This window comes from Penicillium expansum, assembly GCF_000769745.1.
Source record: "Penicillium expansum strain MD-8 chromosome Unknown contig167, whole genome shotgun sequence".
Taxonomy (NCBI): Eukaryota; Fungi; Ascomycota; class Eurotiomycetes; order Eurotiales; family Aspergillaceae; genus Penicillium; species Penicillium expansum.
The window spans coordinates 211,201-231,912 of record NW_015971534.1 but is presented as its reverse complement, the minus strand read 5'-3'; the positions used below and the strand labels follow the sequence as shown (position 1 = coordinate 231,912).

Below are 20,712 nucleotides of genomic sequence, written 5' to 3'. Positions count from 1 at the left end.
GGGGTCGAGGCACGCCGCTTTCTAGTTACCGCATATCTACATAGCGCTGACGTCGACCTCTTCAAGTAGGATATATATTCTTCCGCGTTTGATTCAAAGGAGATCATCGACAAAAAAGCAAAACCTATATACGTCGAGTTATCCCCGAAATGTTTTGCTAGCACCCAAAGACGTACCTCAACACAACCCCACCTCGGCCCTGGCCAATATGATGCGGCGGCGTTCACACTTCCAGACCGGTCGTAAGCCTCTAGGTCATCATGGTCTCAAACTGGATGAGACGCATGTCACGGGCCCAGTTTCCTTCCTAAATCCCACTTCGGCACGCTACGAACCAACTCAACTCCCAGAAGACACCCATGCTCCCCCGCAAATAGAGCGTCTATGGCGATCGCGCGACAACAGGAAGGGCCGACATGCTATTCGCATCGACACAGAGGCCTTACCCCTCGAAACGGGATTGAAAGCACCACCACTGACGCGATCTGTTCCAGCAGTGGCCAAGATCTTTCTCCGGATGGTGACCTACGTCCCTTATTGGGATGTATCATATCTAGTCGCCATGAGCTTCACTATCGGGTCCGCAATCTTCATCATCAATGGGTTCTTCGTGTGGTTACCACTTGTGGACAAGAAGACCGAGTTTCAGGGTGAAATATCCGTTGCCGGCGGTTGGACAGGGTTCGTCGGCGCGACTATTTTTGAAATCGGGGGTGTATTGCTGCTTCTCGAAGCTTTCAATACCAATCATACTGGATGTTTTGGCTGGGCGCTTGAGACCGTCCTCGAAAAGACCATCGAGGATGGGATTCCTCGGCATGCAGTGAATGAGCTCAGGCCGACGGCCTCAAATTGTGAGCATCATCATGCGAATCGGAAATCGTTTCTCGGGGAAAAGCACTATCATGCTAGTGACAGTGCCCACTCTCAGCGGGATAGCACTGGTTATGTTACTTCGTCGACAGATGGCAGGTCATTCCGATGGATTCCGTCGATGTCGGAATTGCGCACGCATTATTTTCATGAAATTGGCTTTTTAGCTTCTTTTATTTTATTCGTGAGCGCGACGATATTCTGGATTGGTGCAATTGTCGGCATCCCTGGTATCTTAAACCACATGAGTAAGGGACTCATTGATGGCCTCTACTGGGGTACTACTACTCTTGGTGGGGTGGGATTCACTCTGAGTTCTCTGATGTACATGCTTGAAACGCAGTCAAAATGGTACCTTCCTGCTTGGCATGTTCTGGGCTGGCACATTGGGCTCTGGAATCTTATTGGCAGTGTTGGTTTTACTCTGTGTGGTGCGCTGGGACCGGCGAGTAGCAACTCTGGCGTGAATTATCAATCGTCACTCGCTACATTTTGGGGCTCGATAGCCTTCATGATAGGATCTATGATCCAGTGGTATGAGAGTTTGCAGAAGCATCCTGTTGAGAAGAAGTGATGAAGAGCTTGAATCAGCATGCATGAAAACTATAAGTAGACTTATAGATGGACTGACTTGTCACTAGCCGTGCCTATCAGAGCACATACGAAAAAAAAAAAAAAAATCCATGACCCGCAAGACTCGACAGGTGGGCCTGAATCTCCGACATAAGAAGCGGTTTTCATCGAATAAGCTGCAGCATGCTGTGTATAAACCTTGCCGTTCACTTTGAGCAAAGTGAGTAGCAGGGATGAAGGATTAGGTAGAGTAGTATAGTATATTAAATATGGATAATGGCATTTGTTTCACGGAACCCATCCCACCTGTTGCATAGGCCACTGTAACCAGCAGCGATGCTCCTCATCCAAAAAGTAATATATACCACTAATAGTATAGGTACTGAACCCCTGCATCCACCAAGCCCATTCCATCTCTTTCATAATAACACAGAAATATGCAAAAATCACCATCGCTTCAGGCGTGCGCTGCTGGAAGTACCCAAGATACTGATCTGAAACTCTCAACAACCAAATAAATACATCAGCAGTCTCGCAATTATGTGACCCAATTTCTTCGACAGTGGCAAATGACATCGCCATATCATCGATTGAGTCGTGATAGCACCGCAGCTCACAGGGATCCTGAACTGTATCCTCTAAGAGCTTTTTCAAAGCGAGAAGAAACGGCGGCGTAGCCATGGCAGACCTCGCGTCCCGAGCCAGCTGCCTGCGGCGACCCATCGCAAACATTGGTGCTAGCGGTCCCGTCTTGATGGAGTGATCCGCTGACGCCAGGATATGTATTGTGCCACGAAAGAGGTTTAACCACTCGATATCTCGATCACTATTTGCCCAAAAATCGTGTCTGATGCGCGGCTTGGCACAGGAGATAACGCAGGTCAGAATCGAAAAGACATATATGCTTTGACAGTTCTCTGCATTGACATCTGGGAGAATGGCGGACACCATCTGCAAGGCGGTGTTATGGTGAAACTCGGCTTGGGAGACGTAATGGTCGTGAAATTCGGGCTTCACATGCGCCAGATGCAGCGCGGAAAAAGCGATGATGGCGCGGAATACGAATGGCGAAGTGAAGCTGACTTGCGGGATCCGGATTTGCCATACTGTTTGCAGAATTGGATTGCGTGAAATCGTATAGCAGGTTGATGTAGAGTAATGGTGCAGAAGAGCCATCTCGGCCATGCCCATTGGTGGGGCGTTCTCCCCCGAGGTGACGGAAGTTGGGGCACTGGAAGTGCTAAGAGTTGAAGGAGACCCCGATTGCCTGGCGGAGGCTGCGGGGGTGCTCTCACCGAAAACACATTCTATTCCATGTTTGAAGCAGTTATTACAGTGCGGTCTGGTTTCATCGCACTTTTGAACATGTTAGAAAATTAGGCAGATGTATTACTTTCTTCGGGGCACTCACTTTGATCTTGCGGGCTTTGCACCATTGGCAACCGTTTCTAGACTTCTTGTGCGCCCGTCGAGGTCCCATGTTACCTCCTTGCTGGACTGAACATGTACAGGTCGAAGTAGGTATATGGATAACCGGGGAGAGATGATGTAGTGTTTATATTCCAGTGAGTATTTAAATGTGAAAAAAAAAAGAAATTCATCAAATGCCAAAATGCTAGCGCCACCACTCCGACCCACAAAAGAAACGTTAACCTAAAAATATTCCATGGTACTCCCCTTTTCCCTTCCAAAGTAATAAATTGTTTTCTTTATCGCATTAGAGTATGTCTCAGGCATCTCTCATATCGACAAGTTCCTTTGCACTTGGCGATTCAATGTCCCCTATAGCCGACCGGGGAGTAATCAATGACTTTGGAGAGAAAATGTTGAAGGTAACCATAGTCAAGAACATCAAAGCAGCATCAAAGACATACAGGTACACCTCCGTTGACATGAGCGGGCCATTTGTACCCGTAATATACTCAATAGCACGGAAGATAGACCGAATCATGATGAACAGACTAGCCGTGTATAGCACATACAAGCACTTCATCCAGGGTACCGTGATAGTCTTGGAAACGCAATCATCGCACTTCAAGAGCCGGTAATGGAACACACCGGCGGTCACAACAAAGAATCCGAAGAAAGCAATTTGGATGAAAAGACCGGCAATGATGATGTTTTGTCCGAGCGTAATCTTGGACTGGGTCTTTCCGGAAGCCAGGAAGCCACCGCCAGCACATTGGGCGAGGAACGAGACCACGTCTCCGCAGACAAAGATTTTGGTCAACCATTTGACTCGGATGACGGAGAGCTGCTCATGGCCGGTGGAGATGATTGAGCGGCCCAGGATCATGTAAATGGATGCGGCGAAGAATGCTGGTGCGACAAGGAGCAATAGTGATTGCATGATATAAGGGCCCGTTGTCCAATCGGGTGTTTCTCGCGAGTTAAGATAGCGACCGACATAGCCGACAGCTTCAACTATAAGCAAGTTAGCTTTATGTCTTCCTTCCTGAATGGGGTATAAACTTACAGAGTCCTCCGATAATGAAAGGAATGAAGAACCATGATCGATTCCGGATCATTTGGAAAATGTGTACCGAGGTGGTTAATCCGAAGAGAGCGACGAAGACGAGCGCCGCAACTCCCGACGGGTCATATTTGTAGAGAGTGTATGTGGATTCGCTGGCCATGGCTCCGGTGGTTTGAATTTAGCAAAGGTGAAGATGTAATTGAATAGTAAGAATAGTATCGAAGCTGAAAGCTATGTTGACTGTGAATGATAATCCATGTAGCGATTGATGAAGCTTTTATATCTGCTTCTCAATTGCATTGCTAGAAATTTTCTGCAAGATTTAGTGCTGAACCCTGAAATCTATTTTGGGGGGTTCACGTACTCGGGTTGGAATCCGAGAAGTTGTACGGAGATACAAAGAGGTGTGGGGAGAGGGCCATTGGTACGGAAAGCAGAGGTAGACAGCCTTGTCCCTATGAGCTTATTTTGGGTATGGATCCAAGTGGCGGGCCCCGCGTAAAGCTATGGACTCTAGGCTGCCGATTAAAATCTTCTTCCTGGTTCGGCTTTTTTTGGACAGATCAATCTTGAAACAACCGTTTCCCAGATCAATAACCATGGATGGCTCAAGATCAAAGATCCGAACCCGAAGTCCGAATAATATTAGAGTCTCGGTCTCTGATTGGCCAGAACATCTCGGATTCGTAACTTTATTTTTCGGATTCGGGTTCGTATTATCTAGCCTGTCTATCTACTTCATCGGTGCACCTACAGATCTTGTTCAGTGAACATTATAAGCTTAAATTTATCCAGTTGCCTATATCCATGGTTGGAAATGTTAATTTTTCTGCTTGAACGAGATTCAGCCCTGTTCAATCCATGTGGAATATATTGGGAGGACCCAAATGTCGATCCGAAACCGAGCCCTTGCCATGATCATCATGGAGTACCCTCAAAATAGGGTTATCTCATGGTGGGCCGGAGTGGAACCATCCTAGTCACAGATTCCATGAAAACAGGAGACAGAATAGTTTCCAGCTTCTATAAGAAAGGATTGGCCCCTGCGGTTATTTGAGAAGTATCGATGATCACAAATTCGATTTTGCAATAATCAAAATGCAGCTTCTCCTTCCCCTTGTTGGATTATCCATTTCGGGCCTTGTGCATGCTAGTGTGAGCAGTGCTGGCGCCTCGGCAACTGTAACGGGCTTCCTCTCCACTTCTTCTGGAACTCTTCAAGTTCCAAATGGAGCTTCATGTGCTTGCACGGAGCTTTCTCAGTCTATGCCAAAGAACGTGATCTTTCCCGGTTCGGGAAACTACACGACTCAGACCATCGATAACTACTGGGATATCCGGGCGAATCTTTCTCCTGCGTGTGTTTTTGTGCCTAACACTGCTGCTGAAGTGTCCCAAGCAGTCAAGGTTATCGGTGCCTGCAATGCGCAGTTTGCTGTTCGCGGTGGAGGCCACATGAACGTAAGCTTATATCCGAGGTGGCAATAGAAGCAACGGAATATCACTAACTCTCTAACTCTACAATAGTATCCTGGAGCGAACAACATCGATGCTGGAGTTCTGATTGCCCTGTCGAATCTGAACTCTGTCAATGTGAAGAGCAACACCGTGGAGGTTGGCCCCGGCCTCAATTGGTACCAGGTGTACTCAGCACTTGAGCCTCATGGCCGTGTCTGCATCGGTGGCCGTATGAAGACAATTGGTGTTCCCGGACTCAGTCTTATCGGTGGCTTCCACTACTTCAACAACAAGTACGGATACGCCATGGACAATGTGGTCACCTACGATGTCGTTCTTGGAAATGGAACACAGATCACCGTCAACAAGAATTCACACAGCGACCTTTTCTGGGCCTTGAAGGGTGGTGCAAACAATTTTGGAATCGTCACGAAATTCGAATTGAAGACTTTTGCTATTCCCAAAGTCAGCACCACTATCCAGGTTTTCAACGAGACAAACATCCCCCAGTATCTTTCGGCTGTCTGTGAGGCGGCTAAGCTAGATGATAAAGACCCCATTGCTGCGGGCATGATCGCCACTATCGCCTACAATGCGACTACCAAGGTGGCACAAGGCTCTGTCCTCGGTGTCCAGGAGGGTGTCAGCAGCCCCCCATCGCAGTTCGCCAACTTTACCAAGATTCCAGCCGTCCAAAGAATTCACAACGTCACTACCATCAAGCCATGGGCTAATGCCCTTGACTCCCCCAAACAGATGTTCCGGTATGTGATCTTGACTGTATTGCAGTTTTCAGCTTACTGATTAGTTAGTGTCCAATTTTCTCACAAGACGATGAAGCCCGACGCAAAGGTTCTTCTTTCCATTTATGAGGCTTGGAAAGCCGCAGTCGACAAGATCGCTGATGTCCAGGGCCTTTACCCGACTTTCGTCACTAATGTTATGTCCCCGACTTCAATTCGCGTGGCCAAGACCAACGGTGTTGGCAACGTTTGGGGTCTTGAAGAAGAACCTCTTATCAGTAAGTCCTTGGGAAGTTGCTTCAGTTTCGCTTCTTACTTACCATCGTTGTGCAGTTTGGCAATTCAGTACCGGCTGGGCCCTAGCACAAGACGATATTCGCATGGAGGGTTGGTCCCGTCAATTGGCCGAGCACCTTCACACTATCAACAAAGAGCTGGGAATTTCTTCCGAGTTCGTCTACATGGGTGATGCTGGTGAGTGGCAAGATCCTTATGCGGGTTTCCCCAGTGAGAACGTCGCTCGCATGAGAGAGATCAGGTCTTCTTATGATCCCGCTGGAGTTTTCTCCACTCTTAGCTGGGGTGGTTTTAAGCTGGGTATGTAAATAGACTCAGATTTTCGTCTTTTGGTAGATTTAGCGACAGGTCTTGTTGAGTGACACTCGCTTTTGTCGCTTGTGTACAATATTTATAGAATCAAAATCCTTGATAGGGATGATATCTTAGTTATATTTCAATAACAAAGTCGATATTCAATCTAGAAGTGTCAACAGGCTGTCAAGCAAAGTTATCACCAATAATATGCTCGCGGAATGATCACCGGCCAACCTCGTACATTAATATCACCAATCATGTTTAACCTGCCATTTCTTTATGTAGAATGGACGAATAGTATGGGGGTATTCATTGGTTGCCAAGCATTTCCAGGCCTTTTCAGAGGCGCTTAGCCATTCATCGGAATGTATAGGGAGTACCCACATACCACGCACGATCCTAGATCGACATCATATGGACCCTTTGGGGCTGGAATGCGCGATCAGACAACCGATTAAGAAAAAATCGGAGTTCATGACACTTTCCAGCCCCTGGGTATGACGCAGAGGCTTAATTTGAAGTTTAGACGCGTTTCACATTCAGCGTCATACTCATTCCAGTCATTCTTCCCCGCCATCCCATTACCGCAGTACAGCAATCATGGAATGAGAAAGGTGATAGGGCGCTTTATGTATATAAGAGCAGTAGATGAGCATCTTTCTTCATATATTTTGCAATCAACCAATTCGATCTGATCATCAAAATCTATAAGATCTATAAGTTCACAGATATCAAAACCACCAGCAACCATGCATTCCCTCACCACATCATTTATCTCTCTGTCACTGCTATCAAGCACAGTCCACGCCCAAAGCATTGCCCGCGTATGGACACACTTCTACCCAAACTGCCCCGGCGAAGCATTCAGCAAGCTCGACACATACGAAAACTACCAAGAATCTGCTCCATCCCAAGACATCACCGTGGACAGCTGTAAAAACTTCGCCGTCCCCTCCTACGAGCACAACCTCGTCAGCGCCATCTCTGTCGACGCAGAGCTCCTCTTCCACAATCACGACCTCCCCTTCCTAGAAGGCGGCAGTGGCTGCAACATCACCGTACACGAGGTCCCGGGATGCATCGACCCACCCCTCATCAGCAAAGAGATCCAAAATGGCGTCGAAGTCAGCCAGTGCGAGCCACGCCAGCTCGTCGCTTACAGCCAAGTCTGGGTAAATCTTGTTTGCGACAGCGATAGTCCCCTCCACAGCGAGAACACTCCAACAAAGGAGAACAAGAAAGTGGATACAGAGCAGTCCACGCCTACTTCTGAGCCCGATGCGCCTGTGCGCGCGGAGAAACAGACTTCCGTTGAGGATATCAGTAATATTCAGACACCTGGGTCGAACTCGGATTCTTGGCGTTCCTCCCAAGTTATGCAGAACCAGCGAGAGCCCGAGCAGGAGAGTCGAGTTAATAATGCTGGTCATGCAGAGAGTGACCGGATCATTCATCAGACGATGGAGTTGTTGAAGAATAAGACTTCCCATATCGTCTCCGGCAAGCACCATGCTCCCCACTTGAATGTTACGCTGCACCACAATGGCACTGCCCCGGGCAATCACACTGTGATGTCACGTCGGCGCTTGTCTGTTTTGCGAAACAGGGCTACTCGTTTTGTTTAGATTTGGTTTTTTTTTAGAATTGTATATCTGAGCGTTCGGTCTATGTTCATGAATTGGAATCATTTGTGTATACTATGTCAATTAAAATTCAATTTTTATATGAGAACACTGCTCAATTCCCTAGCTCATTATACTAATACAGAGGATGAGTGCCATATTCCTTATACTCAGAACTCAACTCAATATTAGTTGAGATAAAAAGCTTCAATGGTATGGTCAAGCGAAGAGGCTACGGTATTGTACATTATATCGTTCGGTGTCGTCCAATGTCATCATGGGCACTGGACTACTCTGGTATACTGACCAAACGAAATGATATTTGAGATAATTCTAGGCACACATCAGACTGTACAATAGCAAGACTCTCTATGGTACTTCCTGCGAAGGTGTAACAAATATATCAACAAGCCGTACCCATGATACCCAAGTCAAGATTCTAACTTGTCTCTTCATCTGCGTCTTGAGCTGCCTGCTTCCGAGCGGCAGCCTCCTTACCAGCAAAGGTGAACAACATGCCAAGATCATAGGCCACCTTCAAGCATCCTGCAATAATGAAAGACACGCCGAAATGGCCATTGCGCGACAAAATACCCGTCAACAGGGGACCCATGCTCTGGGCGGTAGTCTTCACAACATTCACCGCACCCATGATAGCAGTGCGCTTGTCTGCAGGCAGAGCCGCAGCAAGGAATGCGGAGCGAGGCGCCACATCCATGTTCTGGGAGCAGGCTCGCAGAACTAACAAGGTCAATGCCAGAGGCAGGCTAGATGGGACGGAGATGAGGGCCAGGCAGATTGCCGATGGCAGATGAGTGAATACCATAGTCTATCAAAAAGTTAGAACTTGCTCAGCTGCCCGAGTAGGAAGAATACTTTACCTTGACATTACCAATACGTTTGGCAAGGGACGAGGCTACCAGCATGGATGCCGCGGAGATGATGTTTGTGGTGAAGAAGATAGTACCGAGTTCACCTTCAGGCAAATTGAACTTGCCCCTGAAGAAGTAGGTCATCCAGGACCTAAAAACAATTAGCATCGTAGCCGAGGAGAGTTGGAAACACACTCACAGTGAGGCCAATCCAGACGCAAACGAGTCCACTCCAAATAGGATGAAGAGACGGATAACCAGCGACCACAGGTCCTTCTCGATAGACGGGAACAGTCCCTTCTTCTTCGGAACTGGCTCGACATCCCGTTCGACTGGGTCTGCCAGCAGCGGTCGGGTTTCAGAGCTCTGCTCCTGTGGCTCCTCTTGTTGGACTTCAATCTTGCCACTCAATCCCAAAGTGAAGATTAGCTTAACGACGCCGACGCCGGCATAGACGAAGAAAATGATGCGACAGGCGGGAATGAAAGCCCATCCGTGGATTGATTCGAGAGAATTGATGATCCAACCACAGACAAGCATGCCTGTGGCCGATCCAGCAGTTCCAATCAAGGAATACCAAGCAAAAACATCACTCAAAAGCTCACGGGGTGTGAGATGAGCCAAAGTGGATTCCTCCACAGCGCGAAACGGACCAATTTCATTTCCACTAAGAAATTAGCGCGGATAAAATTAGAAATAAGGGGGGAAAACCACAAACCTTGGACTAATGACACCAAAGACTGCAGCCGCCAGTAAAATCCAAAAATTTCCGAACAGCGCGAAAATGATTCCGCTGCCAGCCATAAGGATTGATCCGAGCGACAACACCGCCTTGCGACCTAGAGAGTCAGCAAATAGAGTGAGGAAGAAGCTGATAACCACATCTCCGACCAGCGTGAGGGTCATAAACAAGCCAATGCGATCATCTGAAATCCCGATGGCTGACAGATACGATGCTAGAATCAAGGTCGACCCGCCGTACGCGAAGAGGCGCACGAAGCGCTGCGCGCAGAGAAGCTTTACGTCGAGCGAAGACCGCCACATGGTGGTTAGGCCCAGCTCTTCGAGAGCGTGGGCCATGTAACGCGCCGGTCGCGATTGATTCTCCATTATCAGGTTATCAGTTGGTTGAAGAAAGAGACAACTTGAAACACCCCGTTCACGTTTTAACTCCGGCCTCGGGGTCGGGCTTCGGGCCGGAGCTAAGCTTTTTTGAGAACTGAAAACCTAAATTGTCACTCTTTCGGAGTATAGAAGGGAAAATTATTATGTACAAATATCCTCGCAGCTGTGCCCTCTGCTCAATTACTGCTCAGTCTTGGGGGGCCATTTCACTCGTCGTTCCGCCCGCACATACAAATTGGTAGGACGAATCAACTGGAACATGGGATCATACTCAACCGGCCCATCATTCTCTTTCGTGAATTTGTACCGGTACAACAACTTGGGCAAGAATACTTTGACTTCCTGCAAGGCAAAGCTGAATCCAATGCACATACGCGGTCCAGCAGCGAAGGGAATATACGCAGTCTTATGGCGGTTCTTGACTTCCTCCGTATCCCAACGATCCGGGTCAAATCGTGCTGGGTTAGACCAAACCGCTGGATTGTTGTGTATGTGGTGAAGGGCAGGAATGATGATAGAGTCTTCGGGGAGCTTGTATCCGCCTGGAAGAATCATGTCGACCTTGGCAGTGCGCGCAGGCTGGTATGAAGGGTTATGACGACGCTGGGTTTCTTTGATGAACTTGTCCAGGAATGTCAGACGATCTATCAGATCTGCGGTCATCGGGGTATCGGCGTCAATGTCGTTATCAATCAGTTCTTGTAGGAGTCTCTCCTGCATGCCGGGGTAGTTGACTAGCGAATAAAGTAGCCACGACAGCAACGAGCTAGTGGTCGTGAAACCAGCGCCGGTGGCTACTACTAGTGCCTCCATCAGACTTGTCTTGGGCAATTTCTCGCCCTTGTTATCGGTGGCGCGAATAATATAATCTGCTAAACGTCAGCTCAAGTTTTCTATCTTCTGGTTATTACACTTACCAATCATGTTAGAGGCCTGCAATGCAGCATCCTGCAACGGGAGATCCTCGACGCCATTGCGAGAAGCGTTTTCAATTGACTCGTTGACCATCTCAATGATACGATAGCGAGCATCCCGTAGTCGTTTCGGGTCACCGAAAGGCAATTTGGCGTACCAATCACCGCGGGCGGTCACCTTCTTGTTCAACTCCAATGACTCGGCAATTCGGTAGACAAGCTCATGAGGTGGCGCATCCACGGCGGAGAAATGCTTAAAGTCCATACCGAGAACAAGCTTGCCCACGGCCTGCGCACCAAGCTTAAGCATGTACGGGTAGACGTTCCAAGCCTCGCCGCGCTCGTCTAGCTCATCGAACACACTGAATGCATCCTCGACAGTCTCTTGCATAGTGGGCGCGTAGTGGCGCACTGCTTTCGGTCCCAACGCCGGCGGGAGGAACTTGTGTGCCGCGCGCCATTCGGGTGTATCGGTATCACCCAAAAACACACCCGCTTGTTGGTTCTTAATCGGGTGTAAAGGGTGTGCCTCATTGATTCTCTTGGTGAAGAAATCAGACTCGGCAAAAACGATGGCCGATAGCTCGGGATCATTGGTCTGGTAGACTGTCCGACCCATATTGGTGGTTTGTATAATGGGTCCATACTGGTCAAATAGACGCTGGTGATTTCCTAAGTGATCGGGGTAGACCTCGAAGAAGTTTCCCACGAATGGCAGACCCTTGGGACCAGGGATCTCCCGCACTGCCTTTCCATCTACTGAGATAGCGATGGGTTGTTCGTTGGCAAGGATCTCGGAGGGAGTAGACAGCATCGAGTCCTCTGACTGGAATCCGATGCCTAGCTTAAGAGTTAGAATGTCATCAGAGGAAATGAGATAAGCACTTACCATTTGGCTCAACGATGGCAAATTGACCAGCAATGAGGAGCTGAAGCCCTTGATAGTCGACTGTTGTCTCTACCTCAATTGGGCGAGCTGAGGTAATAGCCTCGCCCAGCAAGTAAAAATGTTTGGCAACCATCGTGAAATGGGAATAGAAATAATAACGTCTTCGTCCTGTCTTCCAAGGTTGAAGGGCCCGCTTACATTTATAAGGATCTAATTATCTGAGCCATTTGAAACTGCATAGTTGACTCCACTATTCATGAAAGCGCGTCCCGATTCTTTTTCATTTCATAATAGTAGAAGCTGCATATCTCTGAGTGCCTCGGTTCAAAATGATTCTTAATTAGGATCCACAATAACATCAGTCCAGAAATAACAGGGTGGACGTTGTTTCGGGCTCACCGTGGCCGACGGCACTGGCGCAAAATGTGCCGTCTCAGACGGCCCCACCGACAAGAGAAAGCTTTTTTTAAATTTTTTATTTTTTATTTAATTTATTTCATTTGAGATGCCGAGGCATTTTGAATCCCTGATTGCTGGTAGGCTGGTTTTATGTACATATCGGAAGTGCTAAGTGGGCTATTGCGATAATTCCATGTTCCAGTACGGAGTACTTTTTCGTGATATTAAATTAAGACTCCGTCCTTTTAGTTTTCGCAAAATCATTCATTCACAATGTCCGTTCCAGAAACAAAAGAGCTGAAGGCTGAGTGGAAGCCAGATGTCGAGCTGCCAGAGTATACATTGAAAGATGTGGCAGCACATAACACAAAGGGTGATACCTGGATGGTCATCCACGGACAAGGTAACAATCTTTTTAAAATGATCAAAAAGACATTGCTAACATTGCAACAGTCTTTGAACTCACAAAGTATCTGCAAGATCACCCAGGTGGTGCAGACGCTCTCATCGAGGTAGCCGGCACTGATGCCACAGCAGCCTATGAGGATATTGGGCATTCTGAAGACGCCCGCGAGATCATGCAGCCATTCCTGGTGGGCACTTTGAAAGATGCTCAGCAGTACGTCCGGCCCAAGGCAGTGCGCGTTGTCTCCCAAAAAGCACCCGAAGAGGCCGGTTCCTCATCATCGACCATCAAAACGATCACTTATGCTCTGGGTGGACTGATCCCAGTCTTCTACATCTTCAGCCAAAGCAACAATCTCACAAACAGCCTGGGAGCTATCTCCCAACTGATCCCTCAACCAATGAAGAATCTACGACTGCCTCATGGAGGCTTCGTCAACGGGTTTTTGGCCGCTTCTGCTATCTCCACAGCCGTAGGAGTAATGGTAGCGCGACAGGCCGACAAATTCACCAAGATCGACTCTGGATTCATGCGATTCCCACCTCACATGAAGTCCAAGAAGGTGATTCGCGTCGATCCTCATATGACACGCGGGTTCCTCGAGCCGCAACAATATCAACGCCTGCCTCTCGTTGAAAAGACCGAACTAGCAACGAATGTCTACCGTTTCGTCTTTGCCCTGCCAACTGCCACAGATGTGTTGGGTCTGCCCATTGGCCAACACGTTGCCATCAGAGCCGTTGTCGATGGAACGACTGTCACTCGCTCATACACCCCTACCTCCAACAACCTCGACCGGGGCCGCATTGAACTCGTGATCAAGTGCTATCCCGACGGTCAGTTGAGCGGGAAATACCTGGCCGGCTTGACCGTGGGCGATGAAGTCGAATTCCGCGGGCCCAAGGGCTCTATGCGTTACACAAAGGGTCTTTGTCGCAAGATCGGCATGGTGGCTGGCGGCACAGGTATCACACCCATGTACCAGCTTATCCGGGCAATTTGCGAGAACGACACCGACACGACGGAAGTTAGTCTGGTCTACGCGAACCGCAGTGAGGCTGACATTCTCTTACGCGAGGAGCTTGAACGGTTCGCGCGTCAATACCCGAAAAACTTCAAGCTGTGGTATATGCTGGACTCTGCGCCCGAGGGCTGGACCTATGGATCAGGATTTGTGGACCAGGCTGTTCTGGCTGAGCAGCTTCCTACGCCATCGCCAGACACTAAGGTCATGCTATGTGGGCCTCCTGGAATGGTCAATGCCACTAAGAAGAATTTGGTTGCGTTGGGCTTCACCAAGCCAGGGGTGGTCGGAAAGATGACTGATCAAATATTTTGTTTCTAGAAAATTGCCTAATATAGTAATAGCCGAGGTTCTCAATGGTGAATTAAGTGAAGTTAGACTTTTTTTAGTTTTGTTAGTTTTTGTTGAGTTGACGAAATTACGGGACTGTCCCGACGGCCCTGTTGCCGAATGCGTTCTCGTGTCCGACACGGAAATGAAGAAAGCAAGTCTCCCCCGAGAGAGCTCCGAAAGACTCCACTCCCCGAATTGCTGACTCCCGAGACTTTGACTGGTTGAAGCTTATCTTTCAGGGGGATATGTAGAATGATATAACTAGGTTAATGCATTAATGTACATAAAGACCATGTCAGGCTAAACGAAGGAAAATGGACATGGATAAATGTATGTTCTAACCGGCCTCTCTCAACAACTCCATATTTACATACAACATATTAGATTAGAGCCATTCTCATCAGTTCATACCCTCAGTCTTCGCAGATTTGCCTTTGCTCCGACGCCTATGAGATCTCCGGCGCTTCTTCCTCGGTTTCTGTTTCTCCCGTGCTCGAATCATGAAGCGAATCTGTTGTCCCAATCTTCCTTCTCTCGTCTCGAACCCAGTCCTCGAGTTCGTTTCTGTCGCTAATCTCACAAGAGGCGAGATGTATGACTTGTTATCCTTCGAGGCCGAGAATCGAGGAAGATATCGAGGAAGATCAGACGATATGGTAACAGTCTTCTTTTTCCTCGCCGGTTTATCGTCAGTAGGAACAGGATCAGGAGGTGGTGTAGGATCTTTCGGATCAAGTGGAACTTTGGCCGATCGTGGAGCCGATGGCCGCGACTGCAAACGACATAGATAGAGATAGTATAAGAGCAGTAGAAAGGCCGCAGCACCGAGGATAGACCCTGCTATTGCGCCTTTACTTCCATCTGACAGTCCACTGCTTTGGGTCGAACTGATTTGCTCAGGCGCAGGAGTCTCTGCTATATTGACCACATGGATGACAGTCGTGAATGGGGTGGTCACGGTCAATGTGACCAAGTTCAACGTTGGCCATGGCCGAGTATTCCCCAGAGTAATGACTGACACAAGAGTTGTGTCTGCCTCGATCAGTGTCTGGGTGACCTCGCGAATCGCAGGTGCCATTGCCCGACAACAGATTGAACGGACATGACGGACTTAAGTGTCTATGGCAGCTTCACTTATCTTGCGCCACAAACACGTAGGGTATGCACGACCGGATCAAATGGGTCTTCTAATTTATGCGACAAAGCAATCGAATTGGTGATAACGGTATCTTCTGACTTCGTTATGCAGCTTACGCTGCGCAGTCACAGGAATATCACGGCGATTGGTGGAATGGACCGCAAATGCCGTTGTTAGGCCAGCTCATTGCATCTTCGTGCGGGGGTTCTGATGAGCACGGAATCAAGACAAACATTTATGCCGGGTTTTTTTCCAGCGAAAACTCCCGCGGGGTCTTATGTTGCCTGCCTTTTGTTTACCAAGGCGCCGAACACCCTGGTTGTTCATCAGACAGGCATGCAGCTTCGTGTCCAATCAATTTCCTGCCCGAAGTAAACCCAGCGCAGGTGTATGGTCGCCTCGCCCGCACGGATGAACCCGCTAGATACTTGATTTCAAAGAGGCCTCAACTCTTCCATCCTTCGGAGCGAACTTATAGTATTGAATATTTATGGTATACACTCTTTATAAATTTACAGCTTCGCACGTGCAGGAGCAAAGTTCGACCCAGTGCCCTGGCTAATAGCCTCAACGATGGCATCAACGCTATTCAAAATCCACGTATTCCCTTCATCGCTAGCCAACCACCGCGCAGCCTCTTCCCCCTCGACATCATTCACCCACGAGCCATCCTCAAGCGCCTTCCGCAACCCAAACACATGCGAGATAACCTGGGGGCCAACGCCAGACTGAGCGCGCAAGCATGAGATAGCAACAATCGACGTCAGAATCCGCCCAGCCGACGCGCCAGTGCTACGCTCCGGGTCAGACAACAGGGCCCCGTAGTTGCCGTGCAGGATGTGCACCGGCAGGTCGGGGTGTGAGTCGGCCAGTTTATTGAATAGCTTCTTCTCGAATGGTCGATAGATAGAATCCCAGAGTGCGTGGCCGCGCTCACTGATCGCGGTTATGTTCTCCGGGGTTGGCGCTCGGGTGGGGGTGCGGGAGAGCTGGCTGCCGACTGAGTCCGAGAGGCTGGCTTTGAAGGCGTTGAGGCAGTTTATGGTGCGTGGGATGCCGTTGAAACTGATGCATTTGAGACCGACCTCCCGCATGAGCTCGGCGGTCTCAACTTGCTTATCGGGGTTGGTGCTGGCTAGTTCGTAGAGAGCGGCGAGGGACTCCGGGGAGTTCATGGTCATTGTTGCTGCAGTCTATCATTGCCGTTAGATCGCATTCAATCTTAATTGAAGAGGTCAACTCACTGATAGTGCGACCCATGATGGCTGCGAGATTTGTTTGGATTGCGCGGTTTGTTGGATCTTTTGGTAGACCGAGGTTATGTTTGCTGGAGCCGGGACGGTGGACGGGCGGGCGGAAGGGGCATTGATTAATGCCTTGAGGCTAGTAGAAAGTCGAGACATGTCGGATGATGATATTTTGTTCCCTGAGTGTGGATATTTTTCCATTAAAGACTGAGATTAAAGACCAATTCTCTTCCCGAAGTCCGGAGCTTTGGAAACAAACGGAGCTCAGAAATGAGCACCGAGAAATACGGAGTGGGTGGTAATATGACAGTAACCTCGGTGAAATATTTCCGTAATATTACTGGTGGAGAACACGTCGAAAATCCGGGGATCGCGGGGAAACAGAACATCCGACTCGAGAGTTCATGGAAACTTTGCCATTGGCGAAAAGGGGCTGGAGAGGGCTCGGAAGCTCGGGCCCAGAAGTGCCAGCCGATGGAGGCTCTCTGACTGTTTGTGGGCTATTTCTTCCAATTCTTTTCCTCTTTTCTCCCCATCCTATGCTGCAAAATATAGTCTAGAAGAATAAGATCATTCGTGCGTCGCCAAGCAACAATCTACATCATGGACCCACCCAAGTCAAGAGTGTCAGAAATCGAACAGGCGAAATCATCTCCCCTCGATCAACATGGCGATCTCACGCGTCAGCAGAAATTGACACAGAGGGTGTTGTGGAAGCTGGACATACAGTTAGTTCAGACATTACGATCACTGTGCGCTTGCTAATGCTTTCCCAGTATTCTTCCTATCCTAGCACTGCTTTTCCTCATGTCATTTTTGGACAGGACCAATGTCGGCAATGCGAAGATTCTCGGCTTAGAAGCGGATCTTTCTATCACAGACCACCAATACGATGTCGGCTTGGCTGTGTTCTATCTTACCTACATTTGCAGGTGCGTTTTGTGCCACTGGGCCCTAGTACCAAAGACTAATTGATATGAAAGTGAGCTACCGAGTAATCTGGTGCTCAAGAAAGCATCGCCGAAGATTTGGCTGCCGTTATTGGCGGCTATTTGGGGCATCATTACCATGTGTCTAGGATTTGTACAAAACTTCGCTGGTTTCGTCGCCGTCAGAGCTTTGTTGGGTATTGCGGAGGGAGGTCTTCTTCCTGGCATGGTATGTTTCCAGGATTGTATAAACTTGAAATTCGTCATAGCTAACAAAGGAAAAAAGATTCTCTATCTATCTTCTTTCTATAGACGAGGCGATTTGGCTCTGCGCATTGGCTTGTTCTACACAGCGGCTTCCCTGTCGGGCGCATTTGGAGGTACATATGCATCGACTTCATTTATTCTTCGACGGATGCTAACAAATTAGGGCTTCTCGCTCGTGGATTGGCGGAAATCGGGCCGCGAGGGGGCTTAGAAGGTTGGCGCTGGATTTTGATCATCGAGGGACTTTTGGTACGTGAAGGTGATTGCTATCAACCCAAAAATTTTGTCTGACTGTGTAGTAGACATTTGTCTGTGGAGTGTTAAGTTTCTTCTTCCTTCCAAATAACTTGGAGTCTGCATCTTTCTTAACTGCAGAGGAAAAGGCCTTTGGGAGGAAAAGGCTGATGCTTGATAACCCCGGATCACTAGAAGGGTAAGCTTTTCCGACCCACTAGACGATAAAGCTTGGCTAACGCATACAGATCCTTGACGCCTGAGGCAGAATCGTTCAAATGGTCAGAAGTACGTCGAGGTGTGCTAGATCTACAAGTGTGGCTATCTGCCTCGGCGTACTTTGCCATTCTCTCTGGGATATACTCTTTTGGTTTGTTTGTATGACTCCCCTAATCTATGTCCGCCACAAAGTCACTGACGGTTTCTAGTTGCCAACAATCATCAAAAACCTCGGTTTCGCCAAAGACGCCAACGAGGTTCAGTTATGGTCTGTGATACCTTATGCTGTCGCATCCGTAATTACAGGTTTGTTCACCTTGGGTCGATCTCATCAAATGCTCATTCCTTTTTTAGTCGTCGTTGCCATCATCTCCGATCGTCTCCGTCTGCGAGGCGTAGTAATGCTCTTCACTCTCCCAATTGCTATCATTGGATATGCAGCCATCGCCAACATTGACTCCCCTCGCGTTCAATATGGCATGACCTTCCTCATGGCGACCGGTCAATACGCCAGTGTACCATGCATCCTGGTATGGTTGTCGAACAACTCTGCGGGACATTACAAAAGAGCCACGACATCAGCGCTGCAGCTGGCAATTGCAAATGCTGGAGGATTTGTTGCAAGTAAGTCCCACATATTGAATTCTATTATGTTTGCAGACCTTTTAACATCAGTACTATAGCTTTCAATTATCCGTCTCGAGATGCGCCCCTCTTCCACCGTGGACATACCATTATCCTTGGATTGTTGGTGTTTGCATGGTTTATGTGAGTTTGCATTTTATTGTCGGTGCAAGGCTATCGCTAATTCATATAGGATTCTGCTTAACGTGCTCTACTGCGTAAAGATCAATCGAGACAAAAGGAAGGGTAAGTATGATCAATACGCAGGGTACAACGATGATCGCAACCCAGAGTTTATGATGGTTCTATAAGGGATGAAAATGGCATCTAGTAGACGTAATTTACGTGCTCTACAAATATACTGACTTCAATTTCTGGATGTTAATCGTGGCAAGCCCACCAGTTCATTATTTCAAATTCAACGTATAAAATTCTACACAAATCGTGTCATAACCACCACTGCCATCGGTGGCGAGGCTTCCAGTCCTGCTTAGTTGCGCCACGTAAATCATCTGTATTTAGCACATCCACCCCCTCGTGCACTAGTGTATGCCAAACATGGTTACGCAGTCCAATCGGCCAGGTCGGAGTTCCCCAATACCGTACTTTCAATCCCAACTCATGGGCTGCATGTATCTGACTTCGAAGAGTAGCGAGCTGAACATCCGACAGACGACCAAGAGAGAGAGACCCAATAGCCTTTCGGAAGTCTGCTGAAGCATAATAGCTGTTGGATGGGTTATAAGTGGAATCCATTTGTCTGTTGTCATCTGCCGTTATTTCGGTAGGGAAGGTCAAGTTTCCAAGAGGTGCATCGTAAAAGACGTCGCGGTAGGTCGCGTTCTCCAAGATCTGGTAAAAAGGCGCGTCTCCACTGACGACGATAGTAATTGGGCCGTGGATAATATCAGAGCCATTGAAGTGAGTCAGATAGCCCTTTTCACGCAACGGGTTCAGCTGTTCGACAAGAAGAGGCCAGGTCTGATCACCCTCGGGTTTGCAATCAATCAACAAGGTCAGAGTCTGCTTTGGGTCATAGGGAAATAGCCCGACCATTTCCTGATTTGTGACTTTCGGCCAGTTGCGAGAAGGGGGCGCATTGGATTTGTCGAGCATCTTCAGTAGCGGGTCAAGATAGAGGCTCTGGAGTGTTCCCCGAAGGACTGTAGAACGTGAATGGCCGACTAGGATCTGATTTTCCCATGGCCAGACGTCAACCTCGACGCCGGTACATCCTGCACGAAGTGCCGAGCGTAGGGGAACATGGCGCCAGTAGTCGTTGTGCGAGTTGCATGGTACGGGGACGACGGCGTGATTAAACCATTTGGAACCCCTAGAGGAGCGTTCACCGGGGGAAATACCCAACTCGAGATCATGTTGAAAGAGATAAATAAAGCATTGCCATGCCACGGCGAAGAAATTAATGATACCACTAAATTGCAACATTATTAGCTCGAGCACGAGTCGATTGTGGATAACACGATCAAAAAGTCAACAAATCACACCAGAGCAGTAACAGCAGGTACGCACAGAATGAAAATCAGTGCCCAGAGAGGTCGCTGGACTACTCGACAGAAAATGGCTCTCTTGGAGCGTGGATATGCAATACACTCCGGATGAGAACATTTCCAAATCGAAAATGTGGACCGTCTGGGCTTGTAGGGAATGACTGGCTCCATTAACACCACTCGATTGTCGGAGAATAAGATAGTTGTTTCATGCTCTGGAATGGGCTCCAACCCATATGGGTAGA

General features: G+C 48.4%; 11 protein-coding genes across 11 annotated transcripts; 4 read left to right on the top strand and 7 right to left on the bottom strand.

Moving 5' to 3' along the window:
- Window positions 1-208: 208 nt before the first annotated feature.
- On the top strand, window positions 209-1,447 carry PEX2_051850 (uncharacterized protein; the record flags this gene model as incomplete). Its single annotated transcript, XM_016742460.1, has 1 exon — window positions 209-1,447. One exon carries the CDS (start codon window positions 209-211, stop codon window positions 1,445-1,447), a length of 1,239 nt encoding a protein of 412 aa, XP_016592900.1.
- A 287-nt stretch (window positions 1,448-1,734) lies between these two features.
- PEX2_051840 (uncharacterized protein) lies at window positions 1,735-2,637 on the bottom strand (the record flags this gene model as incomplete). Its single annotated transcript, XM_016742459.1, has 1 exon — window positions 1,735-2,637. One exon carries the CDS (start codon window positions 2,635-2,637, stop codon window positions 1,735-1,737), a length of 903 nt encoding a protein of 300 aa, XP_016592899.1.
- Window positions 2,638-3,175: 538 nt separating this feature from the next.
- PEX2_051830 (RTA1 domain-containing protein) lies at window positions 3,176-4,082 on the bottom strand (the record flags this gene model as incomplete). The annotated part of the gene is made up of 2 exons (XM_016742458.1): window positions 3,176-3,870; window positions 3,923-4,082. 2 exons carry the CDS (start codon window positions 4,080-4,082, stop codon window positions 3,176-3,178), a joined length of 855 nt encoding a protein of 284 aa, XP_016592898.1.
- A 938-nt stretch (window positions 4,083-5,020) lies between these two features.
- PEX2_051820 (FAD-binding oxidoreductase) lies at window positions 5,021-8,342 on the top strand (the record flags this gene model as incomplete). Its single annotated transcript, XM_016742457.1, has 5 exons — window positions 5,021-5,383; window positions 5,450-6,144; window positions 6,193-6,401; window positions 6,457-6,720; window positions 7,519-8,342. The coding sequence occupies 5 exons, from the start codon at window positions 5,021-5,023 to the stop codon at window positions 8,340-8,342; spliced, it is 2,355 nt and encodes a 784-aa protein (XP_016592897.1).
- Window positions 8,343-8,778: 436 nt separating this feature from the next.
- Window positions 8,779-10,321, bottom strand: PEX2_051810 (putative MFS transporter; the record flags this gene model as incomplete). The annotated part of the gene is made up of 4 exons (XM_016742456.1): window positions 8,779-9,168; window positions 9,221-9,362; window positions 9,411-9,878; window positions 9,930-10,321. The coding sequence occupies 4 exons, from the start codon at window positions 10,319-10,321 to the stop codon at window positions 8,779-8,781; spliced, it is 1,392 nt and encodes a 463-aa protein (XP_016592896.1).
- Window positions 10,322-10,516: 195 nt separating this feature from the next.
- PEX2_051800 (cytochrome P450) lies at window positions 10,517-12,272 on the bottom strand (the record flags this gene model as incomplete). The annotated part of the gene is made up of 3 exons (XM_016742455.1): window positions 10,517-11,205; window positions 11,254-12,090; window positions 12,140-12,272. The coding sequence occupies 3 exons, from the start codon at window positions 12,270-12,272 to the stop codon at window positions 10,517-10,519; spliced, it is 1,659 nt and encodes a 552-aa protein (XP_016592895.1).
- A 539-nt stretch (window positions 12,273-12,811) lies between these two features.
- On the top strand, window positions 12,812-14,289 carry PEX2_051790 (putative cytochrome b5 reductase; the record flags this gene model as incomplete). Its single annotated transcript, XM_016742454.1, has 2 exons — window positions 12,812-12,941; window positions 12,992-14,289. The coding sequence occupies 2 exons, from the start codon at window positions 12,812-12,814 to the stop codon at window positions 14,287-14,289; spliced, it is 1,428 nt and encodes a 475-aa protein (XP_016592894.1).
- A 412-nt stretch (window positions 14,290-14,701) lies between these two features.
- Window positions 14,702-15,379, bottom strand: PEX2_051780 (uncharacterized protein; the record flags this gene model as incomplete). Its single annotated transcript, XM_016742453.1, has 1 exon — window positions 14,702-15,379. One exon carries the CDS (start codon window positions 15,377-15,379, stop codon window positions 14,702-14,704), a length of 678 nt encoding a protein of 225 aa, XP_016592893.1.
- Window positions 15,380-15,951: 572 nt separating this feature from the next.
- Window positions 15,952-16,842, bottom strand: PEX2_051770 (uncharacterized protein; the record flags this gene model as incomplete). The annotated part of the gene is made up of 2 exons (XM_016742452.1): window positions 15,952-16,632; window positions 16,684-16,842. The coding sequence occupies 2 exons, from the start codon at window positions 16,840-16,842 to the stop codon at window positions 15,952-15,954; spliced, it is 840 nt and encodes a 279-aa protein (XP_016592892.1).
- A 447-nt stretch (window positions 16,843-17,289) lies between these two features.
- PEX2_051760 (uncharacterized protein) lies at window positions 17,290-19,270 on the top strand (the record flags this gene model as incomplete). Its single annotated transcript, XM_016742451.1, has 11 exons — window positions 17,290-17,414; window positions 17,463-17,618; window positions 17,670-17,844; window positions 17,902-17,995; window positions 18,046-18,131; window positions 18,185-18,315; window positions 18,365-18,494; window positions 18,545-18,641; window positions 18,690-18,959; window positions 19,019-19,103; window positions 19,153-19,270. The coding sequence occupies 11 exons, from the start codon at window positions 17,290-17,292 to the stop codon at window positions 19,268-19,270; spliced, it is 1,467 nt and encodes a 488-aa protein (XP_016592891.1).
- A 136-nt stretch (window positions 19,271-19,406) lies between these two features.
- Window positions 19,407-20,405, bottom strand: PEX2_051750 (uncharacterized protein; the record flags this gene model as incomplete). The annotated part of the gene is made up of 1 exon (XM_016742450.1): window positions 19,407-20,405. One exon carries the CDS (start codon window positions 20,403-20,405, stop codon window positions 19,407-19,409), a length of 999 nt encoding a protein of 332 aa, XP_016592890.1.
- Window positions 20,406-20,712: the final 307 nt, after the last annotated feature.